This window comes from Rhinopithecus roxellana, chromosome 11 (assembly GCF_007565055.1).
Source record: "Rhinopithecus roxellana isolate Shanxi Qingling chromosome 11, ASM756505v1, whole genome shotgun sequence".
Classification (NCBI taxonomy): Eukaryota; Metazoa; Chordata; class Mammalia; order Primates; family Cercopithecidae; genus Rhinopithecus; species Rhinopithecus roxellana.
The window spans coordinates 109,419,068-109,444,084 of record NC_044559.1 but is presented as its reverse complement, the minus strand read 5'-3'; the positions used below and the strand labels follow the sequence as shown (position 1 = coordinate 109,444,084).

The following is a 25,017-nucleotide window of genomic DNA, read 5'->3' as shown; positions in this document are numbered from 1 at the left end:
TTCTTGTTTTTATGTTTTGAGACAGGGTCTCACAACTGTCACCTACTCAGGCTGGAATGTAGTGGCACGATCATAGCACACTGCAGCCTCAACCTCTTGGACTCAAGCAGTTGTCTTGCCTCAGCCGCCCGATAAGCTGGGACCTACAGGCGTGCACCACTACTCCTGGCTAATTTTAATTTTTTGTAGAGATAGGGGTCCACCATGTGAACCAGGCTGGTCTTGAACTCTTGGGCTCAAGTGATTCTCCTGCCTTAGCCTCCCAAAGGACTGGCGTTACAGGCAGGAGCCACCATGCCCAGTGAATATCTTTATTTCTAAAGTATGACTTTTCGTATTTCTTTGATTGTGGATTTTTTTTCCCCAGACTGCTGCAAAGCAGAAAAAGAAACAGAAAGAAAAAAGATTTGCGAAGTTAACATTCATACATCAACAACTGCCGCAAACTCTCCTGGTGTTCTGCAAATGAGACTTCTAGTGGGAAATCATTAATTGTGAACTGAATTTTTTTGTCTTTCAGAACAAGGGAAAGGCAATCTGCATGTAACATCACTAGAAGATGCAGAATGCCGCAGAACCAAGGAACGCCTTTCTAATGGAAACAGTCGTGGTTCAGTTTCCAAGTCTTCCCGCAATATCCCAAGGAGACACACCTTAGGGGGGCCCCGAAGTTCCAAGGAAATACTGGGAATGCAAACATCTGAGATGGATCGGAAGAGAGAAGCGTTCCTAGAACATCTGAAGCAGAAGTATCCCCACCACGCCTCTGCAATCATGGGTCACCAAGAGAGGCTGAGAGACCAGGTACGAATATGCTCTCATTTCTCCTTGGGTAGCTCGCTCTTTAATGAACATCAACGAAAGTAAACTTACCTTCACTGTGAAAGGTAAAGGATAGCTTAGTGGACAGTGCATACTATTTACTTGTTCCGGATCTCTTTGGGGACTTGGGAGGAGGAAGCCGGGTGGTGTAGAAAACTTCTGCCTGCAAGCTCAGTCTTCTTTGCCAATATAGCAAGAGAACAGGAGGCCAGGCCAGAGAGGAAGGGCCTAGACGGTATGCAGTTCCCCAAAAGAGCGTTCCCATGTTCAACCACAAACACATCTAAACGCATCTAAGTGCAGGTAATGAAGGGGTATTACCTCACTGAGGAAAGCATGGTACCAACTCTGTGTACCCTGAAAGCACGGCGTGCTTAGCACTGTGAATGAATGAAGTAGTGAATGAATGAATACACAAATACATAAATTTTTTTCAGGGTAAAATAGATCTTACAGATATAGACTTGTGGTAACTCCTTTTCCTTAAAAAACTGACATGAGGGTTTTGTTTCTGCTCTTCTTTTTTTTTTTTTTTTTTTTTTTTTGGATGGGTTCTTACCCTATTGCTCAGGCTGGAGTGCAGTAGTGTGATCGTAGCTCATTGCAGCCTAGAATTCCTGCACTCAAGATCCTCTCACCTCAGCCTCCTGACTAGCTGGGACTACAGACATGCAGCACCATGCCCGGGCTAGTTTTTTATTTTTGGTAGTGGAGATGGGGGTCTTGCTCTATTGACCAGGCTGGTCTTGAACTCCTGGCCTCAGGCGATCCTCATGCCTCTGCCTCCCAAAGTACTAGAATTACAGGCATGAACCACTGTGCCTAACATGTTTTTTTCTTTTGAATCACAGATGTGCTCCTTCTGCATGCCTTGCTTCGTTCTAGCTTTCTGTCTTCACCTACCTGTTTCCTCTGGTTATTTTGACAGCCACATAGACATTACCCAACTGTGGCTAGGGATGTTTTTGTTTCTTGGCTGTGTGCAATGACTTTTAGCAGATAGAGCAGGTTTGGGGCCACAGGAGATATGAGGCCTCCTCTACTGACCTCACTGGTGTGTTATCAGATTGACCTTTGAGTATGGAGAACGTAGGGAAGGAAGCAGAAAGCACTTAACCATAAGTGTGATGGGTGGGGGTGGGAAGAAGGGCAGGATGATACTGATTTCCACATGAGGGAGACAAGCTCAGTGTTTTAACTCTGCCGTCTTCCCAGTTAGGTGCAAAAATTATGTCTAACGCACTCAGCCTTTGATTATCCATGGAAATGGGGATTGGCATCAGCCCAAATAATTGAAATCTATGCTTTATTCTCCATCTCATATTCTTACTTAAATTCAACCTTCTCTTCTAGGGAATCATTATCTGAGTGGCTAAAAATGTGAAACGTGCTTTATGGACTTCATGTTTGCTTTTACTTCACACTTCCAACAGTCAGTAAACCCAGACAAAGAGAAAAGAAGAAGAATCCTGCTGTAATTCTTTGATAATTTTAAAAAGGGACTGGGCACGTGGGCTCATGCCTATAATCCCAGCACTCTGGGAGGCCAAGGCGAGGGGATCACTTGAGGCCAGGAGTTTGAGACCAGCCTGGGTAACACAACGAGACTCCATCTCAACAAAAAAATTTTTAAAAATTAGCTGGGTGTGGTGGCACACACCTGTAGTCCCTGCTTCTCAGGAGGCTGAGGTGGGAAGATCACTGAAGCCCAAAAGTCAGATCCTGTCTCTAAAAAGAAAGCATCAGTTTTGCTGAGAAATATAGAAATTGGCCCATCAAAAATGGTATATCTTTCCATGTCAAAAATAATGATTATTGTTACTCTTCTTATTTGCGGTGTCCTAATTATTGCTATTGCTACAATAATGGTGGCTTTGATTAAAACAATTACAAGGGGAGCCTAGTTGTAATTAAGGTTGAAAGGAGTAATGAATATGTTTTGGTGTTCTCAAGCTCTGATCTGCTGTTGCATACATTGCCAGTTCTGCCATGGCTGGCCAGCTGTCCCTTCTCTAGATAATGTGGGATGAACAAGTCACATTCTGTCTTTCTGCCTCTTTTGTACTCCAAGCTGACCTTCCAAAAGGGAAGAGATTTTAATGCATGAATCTATGTACACATTTTTATTCTCTTGTTAATGGGAAGGGGGTCCTGACCCCAAGAGAGGGTTTTGAATCTCACACAAGAAAGAATTCAGGGCGAGTCTGTAGAGTAAAGTGAAAGCAAGATTTTTGTTTGTTTGTTTTTGTTTTTGTTTTTGAGACGGAGTCTCGCTCTGTTGCCCAGGCTGGAGTACAGTGGCGCGATCTCGGCTCACTGCAACCTCCACCTCTCAGGTTCAAGTAGTTCTCTTGCCTCAGCCCCTGAGTAATTGGGATTACAAGTATGCACCACTACACCCAGTTAATTTTTGTATTTTTAGTAGAGATGGGGTTTTACCATGTTGGCCAGGCTGGTCTTGAATTCCTGACCTCAGGTGATCTACTTGCCTCAGCCTCCCAAAGTGCTGGGATTACAGGTGTGAGCCACCATGCCCAACAAAAGCAAGTTTATTAGGAAAGTAAAGAAATAAAAGAATGGCTACTCCATAGAGCAGCCCTGAGGACTGCTGGTTGCCCATTTTTGTGGTTATTTCTTGATGGTATGCTAAACAAGGGGTGGATTTTCATGCCTCCCCTTTTTAGACCATATAGGATAATTTCCTGACGTTGCCATGGCATTTGTAAACTGTCATGGCACTGGTAGGGGTGTAGCAGTGAGGACAGCCAGAGGTCACTCATGTGGCCATGTTGGTTTTCATAGGTTTTGGCTGGCGTCTTTACTGTGACTTGTTTTATCAGCAGGGGCTTTATGATCTGTATCTTGTGATGACTTCCTATCTCACCCTGTGACGTAAAATGTTTTAACCATCTGGGAATGTAGCCCAGTAGGTCTCAGCCTCATTTTACGTAGCTCCTATTTAAGATGGAGTTGCTCTGGTTCAAACGCCCCTAAAACTGTCACTGCACTTCTGCAAGCGAACTCCAGCTAGCATTGTAAACACCAGAGATCAGTGTAGACATGGCCTATGAAATTGCTGCAGACATGATCTCATCTTCTGTCTTTTCCATTCTTTTTCTCCTACTACCCATTTTCCCTTTCCTCTCTTCCTCTCTGCAATGCCATTTGTTCCTCCTGGACCTTCTCAGTATGGACTATTCCAGGCTTCCTTTGCAGGAAGATTACACAGCCAGCTGTAAGAAGGAAGTCAGATAACACACATCTGATGCTCTCTTCCAGATACTGAGGCTCTTAATACAAGATACTCTTCTGGCAGCTGTTTTTCTGGCTTCCTCTCAGAGAAGTATCCTTGATAAGAAGAGAGCCAATCAGCAAGACAGAGAATAAGATGTTGAAAATGATGTATCTGGCGTCTAACATGAAATCTCTTAAAATCTAGATTCTTTTCTTTTTTTTCTTTTTTGGAAGACAGGGTCTTGCTCTGTTGTCCAGGCTAGAGTGCAGTGGCATGATCATGGCTCACTGCAGCCTCAACCTCCCCGGCTCAAGGAATCCTCCTGCCCCAGCACCCACCCCCCGCCCACCCCCAGATAACTGGGACTACAGGTGTGCATCACCATACCCGACTGAAAATCTAGGTTCTAATTTCCTGCTATTAAACATAAGAAGAATGAGAACATGCCTTATGTTTCAAAATCTGACTTCAAACACTGGAAGATTCACAGTTGCAAAACTTCTGTTTGTCTTTAAAAAATATGTTGGTCAAGGGTTTTCCTTAGTCAAAATTATTGAAAGGCTAAGAGGTCACCTTAACTCCCTTTACAGTCTTCAAAAAATGTGGGTGGCCCTTATTGCAACATAATGCTGGTCTGCATAATAGTAGCTGTGATCGTTAAAGACCCTTGTCAGCATAACCTTAGTTGGGCAGGGCAATCAGGCTATACAGCCGCATTGCCTGGCAGCTAAGGGCTTGGTTCTGGAGGCAGGCAGGACTGATCAGGATCCAGCCTTCACAATACGCTAATTGTATTATTTGGGCTGATAGCTTAATCTTTCTTTCTTTTATTTTTTATTTTATTTTATTTTTTGAGACAGAGTCTCACTCTGTCAGTCACCCAGGCTGGAGTACAGTGGTACAATCTTGGCTCCCTGCAACCTCCACCTCCTGGGTTCAAGCCATTCTTGTGCCTCAAGCCTCCCGAGTAGCTGGGATTACAGGTGTGCACCACCATGCCCAGCTAATTTTTGTATTTTTAGTAGAAATGGGGTTTCACCATGTTGACCAGGCTGGTCTGGAACTCAAGTGATCTGCCCGCCTCAGCCTCCCACAGTGTTGGGATTATAGGTGTGAGCCACTGCACCCAACCTTAATGGCTTAATCTTTCTCTGTCTCAGTTTCCTCATTTGTCAAAAGACAATAGTATCTACATCATGGAGCACTGAGAAATACAATGATGGAATCTTTTACTGTTTCACTGGCAGCTTTTAGCGTGATAATATTCTGGTTTGTAGTGTCCCAAAAAAGAGTCTCAGAGGCTCTTATTTTAAAATTAGTATTTAAAATCACTTGACTTTTTTATTTTTTCGAGACAAGATCTTGCTCTTGTTTAGAGTTCAGTGGTGTGATCACAGCTCACTGCAGCCTTGAACTCCTGGGCTCAAGCGATCCTCTCACCTCAGCCTCCTGAGTAGCAACTATAGGCACACGCCACCACTTCTGGCCAATTTTTAAAACTATTTGTAGGGACAGGGTCTTGCTGTGTTGCCCAGGCTGGTCTTCAACGCCTGGCCTGAAGTGATTCTCTCTCCTTGACCTCCAAAAGTGGTGGGATTACAGGCATGAGCCACCGCGCATGGCCTCACTTGACTTTATTATCAACAAATATTTGAGTGCCTGAAGAGGTTAATTTTTTCCATTGTTAAAGAATAACTTTATTACTGAAACTGGTATTTTTCTTTCATTCAGTGCTTAGTATTTATATTTATTTTATTTATTCATCCCATATATATTCGTTTGGCATGTACCACGGTAAAAGTATTGGTGAAGAATGGAAACCACTAGACTTAACCCTGTCTTCAATTCAGTAAAAGAAATAGGCATTCACATATAAAGAATAGTCTTTTGAGATCTAGCCCAGATGTCACGCCTTCTGAGATGGTCATAACATTGCAGTACTGCAGTACTTACACTGTAGCATCCAATCAGGTTGCATTACGTTTTTTTTTTTTTTTTACATTTCTTTTTCTCACCTAGAATAATCTTCTGGAGGTAGAAACCTTGTCTTACCACCCATTTCTTCTCTCACCTCTGTAAACTCAGCATTTAAGGGAATACACAGCCTAGATTAGGCTAGATCCAAAATACCTGTTGCATGAAGGAATAGGCCACTATTTCTAATACAGTTAGAATGTGATAGATGGTACAGATAGAGAGGGGTAGAGGGCCACAGAATTGAATGATTAATTGCAGTTTGAGCAGTCAGAAAGAAGAGATTTCTTAACTAAGAAGTTAAGAATGGCTAAGTAATTTTCCCCCAAGTTAAAAAGCCAACATTTGAACCAGGGCCGGAATTTCCTCCTGTCCTCAGAGGAGGTCTCCAGAAAAAAAAAAAAAAAAAAAAATCCAGTTTATGGTCTTCTCGGCCGGGCACGGTGGCTCAAGCCTGTAATCCCAGCACTTTGGGAGGCCGAGACAGGTGGATCACAAGGTCAGGAGATCGAGACCATCCTGGCTAACACAGTGAAACCCCGTCTCTACTAAAAACACAAAAACTAGCCGGGCGAGGTGGTGGGCTCCTGTAGTCCCAGCTACTCGGGAGGCTGAGGCAGGAGAATGGCGTAAACCCGAGAGGCGGAGCTTGCAGTGAGCTGAGATCCGGCCACTGCACTCCAGTCCGGGCGACAGAGCGAGACTCTGCCTCAAAAAAAAAAAAAAAAAAAAAAAAAAAAAATAGTTTATGGTCTTCTCATTCATTACGGGCCTATGGACCTTGATTTCTTTCAAGGTTTTCTTCCACCTCTAATTTTTCCAAAATTTGTTGACATCATGTACATCACATTGGGTCAAGCAATAGAGCCATAGACATGACTTCTATTGCCATTTCTTTAAAAAGGCAAATCTGGCTGAGTGTGGTGACTCACACCTGTAATCTCAACACTTTGGGAGGCTGAGGTGGGCAGATCACGAGGTCAGGATATCGAGACCATCCTGGCTAACACGGTGAAACCCCGTCTCTACTAAAAAAAAAAAGAAAAATACAAAAAATTATCTGGGCATGGTGGTGCACGCCTGTAGTCCCAACTACTCTGGAGGCTGAGGCAGGAGAATTGCTTGAACCCAGGAGGCAGAGGTTGCAGTGAGTCAAGATCGCACCACTGCACTCCAGCCTGGGTGACAGAGGGAGACTCCATCTCAAAAATAATAATAATAATAATTTTTGAAAAAGCAAATCTTACTCCATTCCAGAGCATATTAAATAACCAATAACCACAGAAAATAGATTCCTATCTGTATTTTATATAAAAAGAAAGTTGCTTCTTTTAAAAATTCTGAGTTCAGAAAGCTCTTTAGTCCAACAGTCCCTCACAGTTGTGGTCGCTGTGTAACCAAATAGCATTTGGAAATGCTATTTTTTATGTCTTCACTAATGAATAGATGTTTGATGGCTTCTCACCTGCAGAAACCAACTTTCTACTCCTAGTCTCAGAAACCATTCTGAAATTAATTTTTCAGTCTTTACTCCCAGCTACTCACAGAATTTCTACCTAACTTACTTAGTATATAGAATCTACTTTGTGGTTTCAGTTAGTCTATGTGGATTCTTTTATCTGATGTGGTCAGACAGTAAGAGAAATTAATAATACATTTTAACCTAAAATTCTGACATGTCCAACAAAAAGTAAGAGGGATATGGGATGATGATGATGATGATGATGATGATGATGATGATTTTTATTATTATTATTTTGAGACAGAGTCTCACTCTGTCACCCAGGTTGGAGTGCAATGGCACAATCTTTTCTCACTGCAGCCTCTGCCTCCTGGGTTCAAGTGATTCTCCTGCCTCAGCCTCCCAAGTAGCTGGGATTACAGGCGCCCGCCGCCATGCATGACTAATTTTTTGTATTTTTAGTAGAGACAGGGTTTCACTATGTTGGCCAGGCTGGTCTCAAACTCCTGACCTCAGATGATCCACCTGCCTCGGCTTCCCAAAGTGCTGGGATTACAGGCATGAACCACCGCACCCGGTTGGGATTATTCTTTAACATGAACATTACAGGGGGCAAAAATAAGGAGATAAGAAAATGAACAACAATATGATCATTTGAAACAGGGTCAGTGAGGCCAGGAGGTCATTTTTCTGGCTTCTCCCATCAGATCACCGCTTTGCTACTGTCTGAGTACCCCTCAGGCCTCCTTAGGGTCCCCTCCTCAACTGTCCCCTCCTTTGAATGTGTTTGTATAGAAACTGCTCTGGAGACCAGAAGAGCTGGCTCACAACTGTAATCTCCATACCTAGGGAGGCTGAGGTGGATCACTTGAGTACAGGAGTTTGAGACCAGCCTGGGCAACATGGGAAAGCCCCTACTCTACAAAAAATGCAAAAATTAGATGGGCATGATGACACATGCCTGTTAGGAGGCTAAGGTGGGAGGATCATTTGAGCCCGGGAGGTTGAGGCTGCAGTGAGCTGTGATTGTACCACTGCATTTCACCCTGGGCAGCAGAACGAGACCCCTTCTTAAAACAACAACAACAACAAATGTAAGTTATCATAAGAAAGCTGCAAAGACAAGTATGTCTTAAAGCTGATGTATTAATCAGGATTGTCTATTAGGTTGGTGCAAAAGTAATTGCGGTTTTTACCATTGCTTTTGCACCAACATAATAGATTATGCTACTTAACAAATTAACCCTGTGATTTACTAATATTTGTGGTATTTTCTGGTATGACACAGAAACATTTGATTTCTTATGCACGCAAATCTCATTCTCACCGTGACTTAGGAATTCTGGCTACTTCCCTCTTGCAATCATGCCATCTAAACACATGGATTCCAGATCACCATGACAGAGAGACAGAGCTGATGGATTGTATACACGCTCTTAAACATATTGGCCTGAAAGTGGCATATGTCACTTCGCTTCATAGTAGCTTCTTGGTTTTAGTACCCACGGGATGTTTGTTGTATTCAGGTTTTGGCTGTGGAATCTAGCTTAAGACTAAAATCTTCCGGCTCTAGTTTCTTTCATCAGCTCTCCCAATGTAATTGATTATTTTATCAATTTTGTTATGCCTAGCACTTTATCTGTACAATGACATCATTGGCATTTATACAGAATATATACATATTAACAGATATTTCTATCTATAAGTAATGGCATCTATGTCTTTGTGACTTATTTTTGATGAATTTAATTGTATCAAATCAAATTGCAGAACTCTAGCATGGATTATGCTGTATGCTGTAGATCTCAGGGAGTCAGTGTATACCTTGGGGAATAAATATTACCCTCTGTTATGAGTGGAAAACTCCAAATTCATTAGATATGCATCTGTCATATTTGTCTTGGCTCTGATCTATATCTATCTATTCAAAATTTACATATATGCATCTATATTTATGAAGATACCTGCCGGTGAAGGCTGAAAAGTGAGGCTAATTGGAACTAAAGATACATGTATACTATATACTGTTCAGTAAGTCGCAGCCTTCGGCCACGGTGAACATCTGGATAAAAGGCTAATGTTGTAGAAAGTGTAGGTTTTGAAAAACTAGGCATGTTTTGTCAATAAATAAATAAGTAAAAATGTTTAGAAACGGAACTAGACTCAGCTAAGAATTTCCTCTTCAGAGCGTTAATTTATTCTAATCCAATGGCGAAATGATAGGAGAATAGCCATGTTTAGTAGAAGCAGCTACTTAGTTGTGTGAACTAAAGACTGAATATGAGTTTACAGAGCAGTTTCTTTTTTTATTTTTTATTTTTATTTTATTTATTTATTCTTTTGAGATAGAGTCTCTCACGGTCACCCAGGCTGGAGTGCAATGGCACAATCTTGGTTCACTGCAACCTCTGCCTCCTGGGTTCAGGCAAGTCTCCTGCCCCAGCCTCCCGAGTAGCTGGATTACAGGTGCCACCACCATGCCTGGCTAATATTTTGTATTTTTAGTAGAGACGAGGTTTCACTATATTGGCCAGGCTGGTTTCAAACTCTTGACCTCGTGATACATCTGCCTTGGCCTCCCAAAGTGCTGGGATTACAGTTGTGAGCCACTGCGCCCAACCTCAGAACAGTTTCTTACCTAAACTTTTGGGGGAAAATGACATAATTTTTTTTAGCAATTAAGAAATCTAGTATACTGTGTGCAGAGCGAATAGTAATAGCACCGAAATCTCACAGATCACCACTGAAGAACTTACTCATTTAACCAAATACCACCTATTCCCCAAAAACGTGTAGAAATAAAAAATAAAGAAATAATTCATAAGCCACAATAGGAAGAGGGAAGAAATATCCTTATACGAATTATGAAGGACACAGAGAAAGCCAGTAACATGCTCAGTATTTTTTAGCACTGTTTTCTCAACAAATATTTATAATGGGGGAAAAGACTGTAAGGAGAACATATTATTGCCATTAGCTAAAATTGCCGTGCTGTTTCTCTTTACATGTATTACAGGTTGATATCCTTTATCTGAAATACTTGGGACCAGAAATATTTCAGATTTCAATTTTTTTTGGGGGGGGGGGGATTTTGAAATATCTGCATTATATACTTACTGGTTGAGCATCTCTAATTTGAAAATCTGAAATCCTAAATGCTCCAACATGGCCTTTGAGTGTTATGTTGATACTCAAAAATCTCGGATTTTGGAGCTTTTCAGATTTTGAATTTTCAGATTAGGGATGGCGAACCTGTAGTATAGTCCATCCTCTCTACAACTCTGTTGGGTAGGCACTACTATTTGTTTTGTTTTTCGTTTTCTTTTTTTGAGATGGAGTCTCGCACTTTCATCCAGGCTGGAGTGCATCTTGGCAGGTGCAATCTTGGCTCACGGCAATTTCTGCCTCCTGGGTTCAAGCAATTCTCCTGCCTCAGCCTCCCAAGTACCTGGGATTACACGTGCCTGCAATCACTCCTGGCTAACTTTTGCATTTTTGGCTAACTTTTGCATTTTTAGTAGAGACGAGGTTTCACCATGTTGCCCTGGTTGCCCTGGCTGGTCCTGAACTCCTGGCTTCAAGTAATTCACCCACCTTGGCCTCCCAAAGTGCTGGGATTACAGGTGTGGGGTAGGCACTACTATTAACTATAGTTAACAGAATGGGAAGCTGAGGCACAAAGCAGTTCAGGCTTGTCTGAGGGGACACAGCCAGTAAGTGGCAACACCAGTATTTAAATCCAATTATCTTCCTGTGTGTGGCAGCCTTGCTCTTAACTTCTAGATCAGGCCACCTCTCTGATGGGGGATGAAACAGAAAGATGTTCTGAAATGCTAAGGAAAAGAAGGACTGGACTGAGGACCAGTCTGCCTCATGTCAGTAAGTGTGAATGAGATTTAATGCTCATCCTGGAATGGATGAAGTAGCAGTGTCCTGGTTGGATCTGCCTTTAATAATTTGAAGAAGAAAAGGAGTTTGGCACTAAAGAAGCAGTGGTGTGCATGCCTGTAGTCCCAGCTTCTCGGGAGGCTGAGCTGGGATCATCCAAGCCCAGAGGTCAAGGCTGCTGTGAACTGAGCAGTGATCGCACCACTGCACTCCAGCCTGGGTAAAGGAGTGAGACTGTCTCAAAAATAAATAAATAATAAAGAAGCAGTTGCATACATAGTGGTGAGTATACAGAAAGTGAAAACTGAGAAAATGTTAACCATTTTCAGAGCAACCACTGCACATGAAAGGAGTATGGTATCATAACAGAATCACAAGTCATAGCTGGAGAATTTATAATATTGCATGTGTGAGGCCCGTGAGCAAAGAAGATGATAGGATCCAATCAGTAGAAAAACATCTCTTGTCCTCAGAGAAATTCCAGATAATCTTAGATATGTCTAAAGACAATCAGGATGCAGTCAGTGATCAGAAACAATAGTCATTTACATTTGTGTACGATGAAAAACAAAAGTTAAAAAAAAAATGAACAGAAAGAAGAAGTTGATATCTAAGAGAGATGATGTTCCTCAAGGGATGAGATGAAGGGGTTAGCCTGGATATGATTCCTGGAGGACTGATTTATTTTTTACTTTTTTTTTCTTTTTTTTGAGATGGACTCTGGCTCTCTCACCCAGGCTGGAGTGCAGTGGCGCAATCTCAGCTTACTGCAACCTCCACATCCAGGGTTCAGCCTCCTGCCTCAGCCTCCCATGCAGCTGGGACTACAGGCACATGCCACCATGCCTGGATAATTTTTGTATTTTTAGTAGAGATGGGGTTTCACCACGCTGGCCAGGATGGTCTCAAACTCCTGACCTCAAGTGAATTTACCTGCCCTGGCCTCCCAAAGTGCCAGGATTACAGGAGTGAGCCACTGCACCCGGCTGAGGACTGACACTTTGAATTGTGACTCAAAGGTCATCTCAGAAGATTTGGACTATTACATAGTAGGACATCTTGCAGCAGAGACTGAACAATTAAAAAGACTAAATTCAGGGGTTGTAGTTTTACTTGCAAAATTGACTTACAGTTGACGTTAATCACCCAGAATGCAGAAAAAGAGCAAAGGAATCCTAAATGGGGATCATTCATAACATATCGCTTTTGATCCATGTTTAATTGGGTGCCACCAACCTCAGCATTAGCTTTCATTTTAATTAGCGATATGGAAGAGCAAAAGAACATTATCTTGAGAACAATGCTATATTAAGGAAAGCTCTGCAAGAAATCAAGATGAGATTATACTAGAAAACCTGCTAAGGAGTGCCCGGGGGTAGGTGGGGAAGTATGGAAAGGCAAGAACCAAAGTCTAGCTAGGCAGTGTCAGGAGACACCTGGAAAGTGGTAATCAGCTAGAGGAAACTGCCACAAAATTAGATGGAAATTTTCAGTATTGAGGGATCTAAAAAAGACCAATGTGATTCAGTTCAGTGCATAGATGCAGAACTCATATTGCAAATGTCCAAATCATCCTTCCTGTCTTTTCTTATGAAGCTTGAGCCTTTGCCATTTATTCATTCTTCCTGCAGGTATGTTCTTGGATTAATTCATTCAAATGCTTATTTATTTACTAGGGATCTACCTTTTGAGGTTGGCATTGAACATTATGTAAAAAGTACAAGGCCAGGCACAGTGGCTCATCCCTGTAATCCCAGCACTTTGGGAGGCTGAGGCAGGTGAATTGCCTGAGCTCAGGAGTTCGAGACCAGCCTGAGCAACATGCTCTTAGGAGGCTGAGATGGGAGGATCATTTGAGCCTGGGAAGTCAAGGCTGCAGTGAGTCATGATCATTCCACCATACTCCAACCTGGGTGACGGAGCAAGACCCCATCTCAATAAAATAAATAAATAAAAATAAAAAGTACAAAACCCAACATCTGCCCTCTCTTAGTCCATTTGTGTTACTGTAAAAAATACCAGAGGTTGGGTGATTTATAAAGAATAAAGGTTTATTTGGCTCTTGATTCTGATGGTTGGAAAGTTCAAGATTGGGCCTCTGCATCTGGTGAGGGCCTTAGGATGCTCATGACCAAAAGGGGAGAGCCTCTATTTGCAGAGATCACATTGTATGAAAGGATGCAAGAGTGATGAGGAGGTGCCAGGCTCTTTTTAACAACCAGTTCTCATAGGAACTAAGAAAGTGAGAACTCACTCACCCCCAAGGGAGAGCATTCATCCCGTTCATGAGGGATCCACCAGCCACTATAACTCAAACACCTCTCATTAGGCCCCCTCAACTTTGGGGATGAAATTTCAACATGGGATTTGGAGGGGACAAATATCCAAACCATAGCATGCACTGCCAAAGAGGTATCTCTTTACTGAAAACAGTACAAACCTTTGGGTCTGATCTGAGTGTGGAATGATCCAGGAATATTTAATTTAATATTTAATTTCCAAGAAGTTGAAGCTATCATTACTCATTTATAATTTTTTTGTTAGATGTGATCAGAGAATGCAATCTATAAAGCTCTTACTTTTAAATTTCACTTAAAGATTAGTTTACAAAGTTTTTCTTAGAATAAAATATACAATCAGTGTTTGTAAGTATTGCATAGATAGTCATGGACAATTATCTATTCTGTATGCTATGCACACACATACGCACACATATGTGTTGGGTTTGTTGCTTGTATTATTCATTTCTTCTCAGTCTTTATTTTTTAAGGTTGTTCACTTCTGAGCAAAGTATAATGAAGTCTCCCATATAATTGTATTTTTATCTTTTTCTCCCTTCATTCCTAAGAATTTCTGATTCACAGGTTTCTAGTTGCTATCACACCTTCTTTATAAGTTATGTCTTTAACATTACCAGATGACCTCTTCATTCTGTTTAGTGTCTGTCAACTTTTTTTTTAATATTATCACTCTTGATTTACATTTGTTTGCATCTGTCAGGTATGTCTTATCATTTATTTTCAATGTTTCTGTATTAATTCAGGTTGAGTATCCCTAATCTGAAAATCCAAAATGAAATATTCCCAAATCTGAAACTTTTTGAGCACCAACATGATGCTCAAAGGTCATGCTCATGGAAGCATTTCAGATTTAGGATTTTTGGATTAGGGATGCTCAACTAGTAGCTATATACTGCAAATATTCTAAAATCCAAAAAAAAACCTGAAACCTGAAACACCTCTTGTCCCAAGCATTTTGGATAACAGTTACTCAACCTGTAATGAGCATGTTTATTAGAAACTACATACATATTGGCCAGGTGCAGTGGCTCAAGCCTGTAATCCCAACACTTTGGGAGGCCAAGGCAGGCAGATCACCTGACATCAGGAGTTCAAGACCAGCCTGGCCAACATGGTGAAACCCTGTCTCTAGTAAAAATGCAAAAGTTCGCTGGGTGTGGTGGCACATGCCTATAATCCCAGCTACTCAGAGCTTAAGGCAGGAAAATTGCTTGAACCCAGGAGGCAGTGGTTGCAGTGAGCCAAGATCATGCCACTGCACTCCAGCCTGGGTGACCGAGCAAGACTCTGTTTAAAAAAAAAAAAAAAAAGAAACTACATACACATAAAACTTGGTTTTGCTTTTTCAGCCTAATTCGGTAGTCTGTTTTTAATGGGAAATTCCGTTCACTGGCATTTAGTGTAACAACTGATGGACTTAATTATATTCCTCCATCTTAATTTGACAGCAAGTACTGTATGTCTATTCTTCTTTTCTCTTAAATGTGGCTCATCCTATTTAAATGCTAAACAATGGCTTGAGTTTAGGTCTTGACAAGCTGTGTCTGAAACGACAGGGGTTGTTCCAAGTGAAAATGACTGTTAGACAATTGGAGATAAAATAGGACTGGACCCTATGCCAGAAAACAAGACTAGACAGATACATGTTGGAGGTATCAGCTGTATTAGTTACAGTTCTTCAGAATATCAGAAGCAATAGCAGAATTCCTTTTTCTTTGGGGGACCTCAGTCTTTGCTCTGAAGGTCTTCAACTGATTAAATGAGGTCTACTCACATTATGATGGGCAATCTGCCTTATTCAAAGTCTAATGATTTAAATGCTAATCACACCTAAAAAATACCTTTACAGCAACATCTACACCGGTGTTTGACCCAACGACTGGGCACCATAACCTGGCCAGGTTGAAACATGAAATTAACCATCCCCCTCTGCACCATAGCAACAGCTGACAAAATGTGAATGGATAATTTCTAAAAACAAGCAACAACTACAATCAAACACAGAGCCAAAGATCAAGGGTTTAGCATTAGAGAATCGCCACAGTTGGGATCCATTGTTTCATTAAAGAATCCAAGTATTCTTATCTTTTGGTAATACTTGTAGTGTGGTCTTGACTTATGAAATGTGTATGTTTTTTTCTATGTTTTTCATGTTTGACAGTTTTTCTCTAGACCAAAACTTCAGACTGGAGATATTTCTTAAGAGTTGCTATTTCATTAGCCTTATCTACATCCTAGAGATCTGTTTGCCCTGGGGTTTTGAGGGCTAAGCCCTGAGTTGCAATGCATTAACTCTGTTCCGTGCAGTCTTTCTAGGACTAAATACAGCCTGCAGCTAAATACATGCTGCTTCTCCAAGTCTGCTGCTGTGCTGATGTTTCTGTCTGAACTACCCCAGACTCCAGTACCATCTGTTAACTCCGTATCTCGGAGGATCGGCAGAAGGTTTGCGTTGACCCTTTGCAACCCAGTATGCACTTTCAGGCTCATCTACTACATAAATCCTTTCAGCATGGCTTCATTTAGTTAGGATCTTAGTATCCCAATTAGGAGCAATTTTATTAAACTAGGAGTATCAGTGCCTGGTAGCTAAGTACAGGTGTTTTGGGTTTAAATCTTGGGTCAGCCTGATTTTAAATCTCAGCTCCAACACTTAATAGCCATGTAAACTTACTGAAATTACCTAACCTCTCTAAGGCTTAATTTCTCCATTTGTAAAATGGGAATAATGGCAATTCTTACATCATACTATTGCTGTGGGGCTTAAATGAGATAAGGGTTGGTTATTTGAATGATAAACATATTGATATTTCACTTGAAAGTATTCCTTTTCAACCTGACAACTTCCAATTCATATTTCTTTTCTCTTTATTTTCCTTTCTTTTTCTTTTTCTTGTTTTCGATGGGGTTTTGGTCTTGTCGCCCAGGCTGGAGTACAATCTCAGCTCACTGGAATCTGTGCCTCCCAGGTTCAAGCAATTCTCCTGCCTCAGCCCCCCAAGTAGTTGGGAATAAAAGGCATGTGCCACCACGTAGCTAATTTTTTTGTATTTAGTAGGTTTCACCATGTTGGTCAGGCTGGTCTCAAACTCCTGGCCTCAGGGATCCACCCAACTCAGCCTCCCAAAGATTATAGGCATGAGCCACTGCACTAGGCTCATGTTTCTTAAGAAACAAGAATTCAGACCATAAATAGTTAAGTCTAACCTCTTTCACCAGTTGTTTGTATTCTTTTATCTTTGTGAGCTTTTTCAGTGAGGAGTTTTCCTTTTTTTTTTTTTTTTTTTGGCATGTTCTTACTCAGTTGCCCAGACTGGAATGCGGTGGTGCAAACATAGCTCACTGCAGCCTCAACCTTCTGGGTTCAGTCGTTCCTCTCACCTCAGCCTCCCTGGTTGCTGGGACTAGAGGCACACACCAGCACACCGGGCTGATTTTTGCACTGTTTGTAGAGACAGGGTATTACTATGTTGCCCAAGCTGCTCTCAAACTCCTGGGCTCAAACGATCCTGCAACCTCAGCCTCCCAAAGTGCTAGGATTACAGGCACGAGCCACTGCTCCTGGCCTGTTTTCTACCTCTGCTATAAAACAGGTTTGTTGAAGCGAATTCAAGACAGAGAATCTTATTTGCTCTCCAAGTCAATCATAGGTACCTATGATGCTGTTAAATTTAGAAGGAAAAAAAAAAAGCTCATCTACATGCATTTACTGAGCTCTGTTTTGATTAGTATGATGCTAAGGTTGCCATCAGGCAAATCACAATGTCATTAAGGCTTAGAGAGATGTTTTCCTCATTTAGGGATGGTAGGAAAAATCGTCACTGGACTGGTCACCTCTAATCAACTCTTGGCATTTCTGCCCAACCCTCACGTATTGTCCTTATTGCTGGGATCCTTGTTGCCAAACACTTTCCCCGCTCTAAGTTGTTCAAGATCTCAATGTCTTGATCATAATAATGTCATTGCTGGTTACAAATTCTTCTCTTGGGTTTACCTCTGCCTGCTCACTGAGGAAACGGTTAATGGAGTTGCTTTCCCATCTGAATTATTTCTGGACTCTCTCCATTTGCCTTTACATTCTGACTCTTGTCACTCTCTTTTCTAAGCCTGAATTCAATAAGCCAAAGCTGAGATACTGTAATTTCCTAAATAACCCAAAGGGAAGATCTGGCGTAATGTATAACCACTCTGACTGCTGAATCAACTTGCACTTGTTCTTCTCTCTAATGGAACTTTGAAGAATAACTGTAATTGAATAGTGCCTCCACCCCATCTTCAGATTTGACTGAATCAAGCCTAGATCTGGTTATATCTGGTTTTTGTTTGTTTCACGTTGTGTTTGTGCCCCACTGGGTATAAAGCCCAAGTGTGGGCTTCATCTGGATGTATTTTCATCTCACAGAGGCGTTAATTGAATCTCTGACAATAGTCTTGCCTCCGAGGAGTGCTCCAACTCTGGCTGCGGTATTAAACCAGGGTAGTTCTTGGTTCCCTTCAAAGGTAACCTCCCATCTGTTGACTGTGAACTATGGCAATGCAAAGCTTGCAGAATCGTTGGAGGAGAGGATCCAAGGCATTTACAATTCCCTGCTATGCAAAGAGTCATTCTGAGTTTTTTTTTAAACCTATGATTGCTCTCTTTAAATACCTGGGTGCACCCAGCAAGGTGTAGAGGTTAATGTTTGCTCTCTGACCTGTGAGGACAGATGCACTGAATCTGTTGCAGTTTGCAAGGGGATCTGTGGCAAGTTACAGCAGACAGCTTGTTCAGCTACTGCTGTTGCCAAAACTCTGCAGTGGCACATCTTGCTCGCGGCTGCCTTAAAGTGCTTCTCAGCTCATTCTTCGTGTGTAACTTCATTCAGCTCCCTGCTGAGTCCCACTGAAGAACTTTGTACTGTGGCATATGACAGTGACTTGATAACATTATGATAAACTCCTATGGGTTTGAACTCAGTCCTATTCAAATTTTCTGGTGCCTAGTGGTCAGCAGTCTTAGACCTGGAGAGTAAGAGCTGTGTCTACAGTGGATTTAGAGGTGAGAAGAAAGAGGGCTGGACTCAGATATTGCGTATCTTAGAGCCTACGGACCATTTCCCAAAGCCTAGAATAGATTTCAGTGTAATTCTGGTAATTTACATAAACTAGGATAGACATGCAAAATATCTGGATATGTTAGGAAGGAGTTAAAAAATTCTCCACAATGGTTGAACTAGTTTACAATCCCACCAACAGTGTAAAAGTGTTCCTATTTCTCCACATCCTCTCCAACACCTGTTGTTTCCTGACTTCTTAATGATTGCCATTCTAACTGGTGTGAGATGGTATCTCATGGTGGTTTTGATTTGCATTTCTCTGATGGCGAGTGATGATGAGCATTTTTTCATGTGTCTGTTGGCTGTATGAATATCTTCTTTTGAGAAATGTCTGTTCATATCCTTTCCCCACTTTTTGATGGGGTTGTTTGTTTTTTTCTTGTATATTTGTTTGAGTTCTTTGTAGATTCTGGATATTAGCCCTTTGTCAGATGAGTAGGTTGCAAAAATTTTCTCCCATTCTGTAGGTTGCCTGTTCACTCTGATGGTAGTTTCTTTTGCTGTGCAAAAGCTCTTTAGTTTAATTAGATCCCATTTGTCAATTTTTGCTTTTGCTGCCGTTGCTTTTGGTGTTTTAGACATGAAGTCCTTGCCCATGCCTATGTCCTGAATGGTACTACCTAGATTTTCTTCTAGGGTTTTTATGGTATTAGGTCTAACATTTAAGTCTCTAATCAAGGATCTAGAACTAGATGTATCATATGACCCAGCCATCCCACTACTGGGTATATACCCAAAGGATTATAAATTATTCTACTACAAAGACACATGTACACGTATGTTTATTGCGGCACTATTCACAATAGCAAAGACTTGGAATCAACCCAAATGTCCATCTGTGACAGACTGGATTAAGAAAATGTGGCACATATACACCATGGAATACTATGCAGCCATAAAAAAGGATGAGTTTGCGTCCTTTGTAGGGACATGGATGCAGCTGGAAACCATCATTCTTAGCAAACTATCACAAGAACAGAAAACCAAACACCGCATGTTCTCACTCATAGGTGGGAACTGAACAATGAGATCACTTGGACTCGGGAAGGGGAACATCACGCACTGGGGCCTATCATGGGGAGGGGGGAGGGGGGGAGGAGGGAGGGATTGCATGGGGGAGTTATACATGATATAAATGATGAATTGATGGGTGCTGACGAGTTGATGGGTGCAGCACACCAACATGGCATAAGTATACATATGTAACAAACCTGCACGTTATGCACATGTACCCTAGAACTTAAAGTATAAAAAAAAAAAAAAAAAAAAAAAATTCTCCACACCTTTTCCTACCACCTCTGCAGCCATAGAAGCCAAGGGGAAATGCACACACACACATACACACTCTGGCAGGGAACCTGTTTTGCAAGTTTTGCTGGTAAAAAGTTCTAGGAAGGGGGCTGGTGGAGAACAGAGTGGAAAAGAAGTATCAGTTGAAGGTTTTTCAAGACCTGAGTTTTCAAGGTAACTTTATCCTGCAGAGGGAGACACGCATGGCCGCTGTAGGTTTTTCTTCCACCAATTAAGTGCATTGTTAGACAGGGAGGGGCAGATTAACGAACGCCTATAATTTTGATCACTGTTTTCTGCAAAACAGCTCAGGCTTTGAAAATGAAGCCATCGTTCCCGGCTAAGTTTCTGCCAACAGCACAAATTATACTGTGCAGAGATCCAAAGCCCCTAAAAAGGTTTCATTAATGAACAATTTCAGATGACTGTTTAAGTCTTTGCCTGACAGGTAATGTTGGCATGTCGGCAGGTGGGGTTACGGTTTCCATGGAGATTTATGATGTCATGCTTGAAAGAGCATGTCAAGACAGCCGATTTAACAAGTAGCTACTCAAAAGTCCTATAGGCTACAAGTAGGTTTTATGCAAATGACGAGAGTTTCACTGGGAAAAACTGCAAAAGAAAACAGCCCAGACATGGAGGGGGGTTTTACCTGACAGCTCAGAAGGAAGACCCTGGAGTCCATTCCAGACAAAAACTTCCAGAAGAATTAGATTTTCTGCTTTAACTGCCGCCTCACCTGAGGAACTCTGGGTACAGGTAAATACACGGGGTTTTTCTCTTCTAAGTTTTTGCCAAAAATCATTTGGAAACATTTCGCTCTGTTTCTCGGCATTGTTCTCTTGGCAGGAAGAGCTGAATCAATAAGCCCAGCTTTCCCATAGCAATGTTCCTGCTTAGGGGCTGTTTTTAAGGGCTTTTTTTTTTTTATTGAATGAACTGAGATTTTTGAATAGAGCTGAAAACAAGTGATGCATTGTGCATTCTGCTGACTGTGCTCTGTGAATACTGCTATAAAAATGCCACAGATAAGGGTTAGATGGACAATATGAAAATTGAGATGCTCTATGTATTTGTTATTTATTCCCAGATGTTGTGTCTGTGTGTGTGTGTGTGTGTGTGTTCTTCTACTCTTAAAACAGACCTGAAATGGAGACTCTGTGTAGTTTTGTATTTTCACATTGTAAAAATGCCAAAAATAAAATCCATGGAATATTGCAGAAATAGTCTTTGAATCAGGTTTACGAACATTACGCTTTTTTTAAAGTACTTATCTGTATGCTCTTCTTACCGAGGCATTTTTCCCAGACTAGAAAAAAAACAATCCTGTTAGACACATCCAGTTTTTGAGCTTTTAGGGAAGCAGGACTTCTAAATTCCAAGAAGACAGATAAAAACTTTTGGAGGAAGGTAGGGTGTGGGTGATAAAGGTAGTTTTTAAAGCATGGTTTAAAAGAAAATACTGGTCACTTGGGAGTATGAGTTTTTTGTTTGTTTGTTTGTTTGCCTCGGCTGCCAGTGAGGATAAGTAAACAGTCTTGCCAGCCATTTGGATGTGATAGCAATCACTGGATGTGGCCGTGATCTCTGAGTTAGCTGAAAGGGGTTAGTTCAGAGGCATCAGTTGCCCTGTAAGTAGTTAGTTCCACCAAGCTTAAAAAGAACACAAAGCCTATTGTTTCTTCTACATAGTGCATGGCAATGTGTGAGGTTAAAGCACAGAGTTCAGAATCATTGAAAGATACCTGTAAAATGGGAATCTGAACTTTTGAAACTAAAACTACTTAGGAGCAAGTGGACAGTCTTTCAAAATGTTTCAAGAACTGTCTCGTGTGAGAATGAGACCTCCTGAAATTTTGCAGTTAGATAATGTGGATTAATGCCAGAACTCACATTCATATTAAATTGTTACCACAGTTATTGCAAAACACTGAGTGACAAAGAACTGTGCCTCCAACATCGGAAGGCCTGGGCGTTGAGTTCTGGCTTCATCACTTAGTGGCTGTATAACTTGAGGAAAGTAAATTCATGTCCTTAGGCCTCAGTCATCATGTCCATAAAATGGGATGCCAGTAGCTGTGTTGTGAGGATTATATAACAAAACAGACGTAGCACAGTTTTAAGCATTCATGTTCCAAATGTTAATGATTCTTTTTGTTTACTGTTGAAATGGCATTGGATGTTTAGAAAGTGTTTTTATATTCTTTACTTCCTCTTATAATTACAAGTAATGACTAGCAGTCAAATAAGTCTAGCATTTTTTTTTTTTTTTTTTTAAAGACAGGGTCTCATTCTGTCACCTAGGCTGAAGTGCAGTGGTGCGATCTTGTCTCACTGCAACCTCCGCCTCCCCGGCTAAAGCAATCCTGCCACCTCAGCCTCCTGACTACTGGCACATGCCACCGTGCCAGGCTAATTTTTTGTATTTTTGGTAGAGATGGGGTTTCAACATGATGCCCAGACTGGTCTCAAACTCCTGGGCTCAAGTGATTCACCCACATTGGCCTCCCAAAATGCTGGGATTACAGGCTTGAGCCATTGCACCTGGCCTTGGCTAGCCGTCTTTATTTCCACTTTACAGATGAAGAAACTGTGGCTCAGAGAGATACTGGGAAATACAACATAATAAACTATCCTATATATACTGCCTGCACTTTTTCTCATTTTAGGAGGCATAGAAAAAAATGAATGTGTTATTGAAATAACTCCCAGCAGCAGCAATTATTCTGTAAAGTAATTAAAATACAAAATGTTAAATATGTCAAAGGAGCCAGGGTATTTATATTTTTACATTAATTATGCTTTTGCCACTTTTTTCTAGACAGGCTAAAGAAGTGATACTAATTTACTTTTTACTGGTACCTACTGATAGGAACTCAAGTACTGCACAGACTTAACATTTTAAATTTTACCTGCCTGAAATTTTTCTTGGCCATACAAGTGGAGTCAGATTTTGATGTTACAGGTATTTTCAGAGTGAGAACCCAAGTCACCAAGGCGCTGTGTTTGCTACGGGGTGCAGAAGGAGCCTAGGAGTTGAATATACAGTCCTTTATTCCTTCTGTATTCTAGACGTTGGCACCTCCTCCCTTGCCTCTATCCCAGACAGAAACACAGCCCATAATTATATTCTACATCCATTGTATGTAAGAGACAAATATGTTTTTCATTGTGCTAATTTTAGCCACAGTATTTCTAGCTGAGGAAAACACTCTCTTCGTTCCAAGATTTTCCTAACAATTTTTCCAGTTTTTCCATGTCAGACTATTCAGAATTATTCAGTTTCCATACACCTGGGAGAAGGCTCTTCATGAAGTATTGAGTAGGCTCATCGACGGGGATTCTGGAGGGGTTTTGGCTTCTGAGCTGCTGAGGCTGGACTCATTCTGTGACAGATAATGTCTGTGTTCCCATGAATTAGGCTGCATTGAGGACTCTCATTCCCAGCACTGTTTGGGGGCACTGGGAAAAGGTTGGGTTATCTTATCCCAAGGGTAGATCTTTAAGGAGAAAAGCAAATATTTATTTATTTATTTATTTATTTATTTATTTATTTATTTTAAATTTCTGCTTTTATTTTTAGATATAGGAAGTACATGTACAGGATTGTTGCACAGGTATACTGGACCCAGATAATGAGCATAGTACCCAATAGGTAGTTTTTTTAACATACGTCCCACCTCCATCCCCACTCTAGTAGTCCCCAGTGTATTTTGTTCCCATGTTTACATCCATGTGTGCTCCATGTTTAGCCCCCACTTATAAGTGGGAACATGTGGTATTTGGTTTTGTATTTCTGCATTAATTTGCCTAGGAAAATGGTCTTCAGCTCCATCCATGTTGCTGCCAAAGAAATGATTTCACCCTTTTTTATGGCTTTATAGGATTCCATGGTGTCTATGTACCACATTTTCTTTATCCAGTCCACCACTGATGGGTACCTAGGTTGATTCCATGTCTTTGTGGATAACGCGGTGATGAACATGTGAGTGCATGTGTCTTTTCAGTATAATGATCTATATTCCCTTGGGTATATACCCAATAATGGCATTACTGAGTCGAATAGTAGCTCTGTTTTAAATTCTTGAGAAATCTCCACACTGCTTTCCACAGTGGCTGAACTCATTTCACTCCCACCAGCAATGTATAAGCACTCCCTTTCCTCTGCAGCCTCACCAGCATGCTATTTTTTTGTTTTGTTTTTTTTTTTTGTTTTTTTGTTTTTTTGTTTTATTACACTTTAAGTTCTAGGGTACATGTGCATAACGTGCAGGTTTGTTACATATGTATACTTGTGCCATGTTGGTGTGCTGCACCCATCAACTTGTCAGCACCCATCAATTCATCATTTATATCAGGTATAACTCCCAATGCAATCCCTCTCCCCTCCCCCCTCCCCATGATAGGCCCCGATGTGTGATGTTCCCCTTCCCGAGTCCAAGTGATCTCATTGTTCAGTTCCCACCTATGAGTGAGAACATGCGGTGTTTGGTTTTCTGTTCTTGTGATAGTTTGCTAAGAATGATGGTTTCCAGCTGCATCCATGTCCCTACAAAGGACGCAAACTCATCCTTTTTTATGGCTGCATAATATTCCATGGTGTATATGTGCCACATTTTCTTAATCCAGTCTGTCACAGATGGACATTTGGGTTGATTCCAAGTCTTTGCTATTGTGAATAGTGCCGCAATAAACATACGTGTGCATGTGTCTTTATAGCAGCATGATTTATAATCCTTTGGGTATATACCCAGTAGTGGGATGGTTGGGTCATATGGTACATCTAGTTCTGGATCCTTGAGGAATTGCCATACTGTTTTCCATAATGGTTGAACTAGTTTACAATCCCACCAACAGTGTAAAAGTGTTCCTATTTCTCCACATCCTCTCCAGCACCTGTTGTTTCCTGACTTTTTAATGATTGCCATTCTAACTGGTGTGAGATGGTAT

General features: G+C 41.3%; 1 protein-coding gene across 12 annotated transcripts in view; it reads left to right on the top strand.

Annotated features, from left to right (window-relative positions):
* KIAA1217 (KIAA1217 ortholog) overlaps nucleotides 1-25,017 on the top strand; it is a 349,155-nt gene that overhangs the window by 10,227 nt on the left and 313,911 nt on the right. For all 12 annotated transcript variants that reach the window (XM_030940985.1, XM_030940974.1, XM_030940972.1 and 9 more), the window contains exon 2: nucleotides 521-804. In XM_030940985.1, the coding sequence (XP_030796845.1) occupies nucleotides 521-804 (284 nt within the window). The remainder of the gene's footprint in view (nucleotides 1-520; nucleotides 805-25,017) is intronic.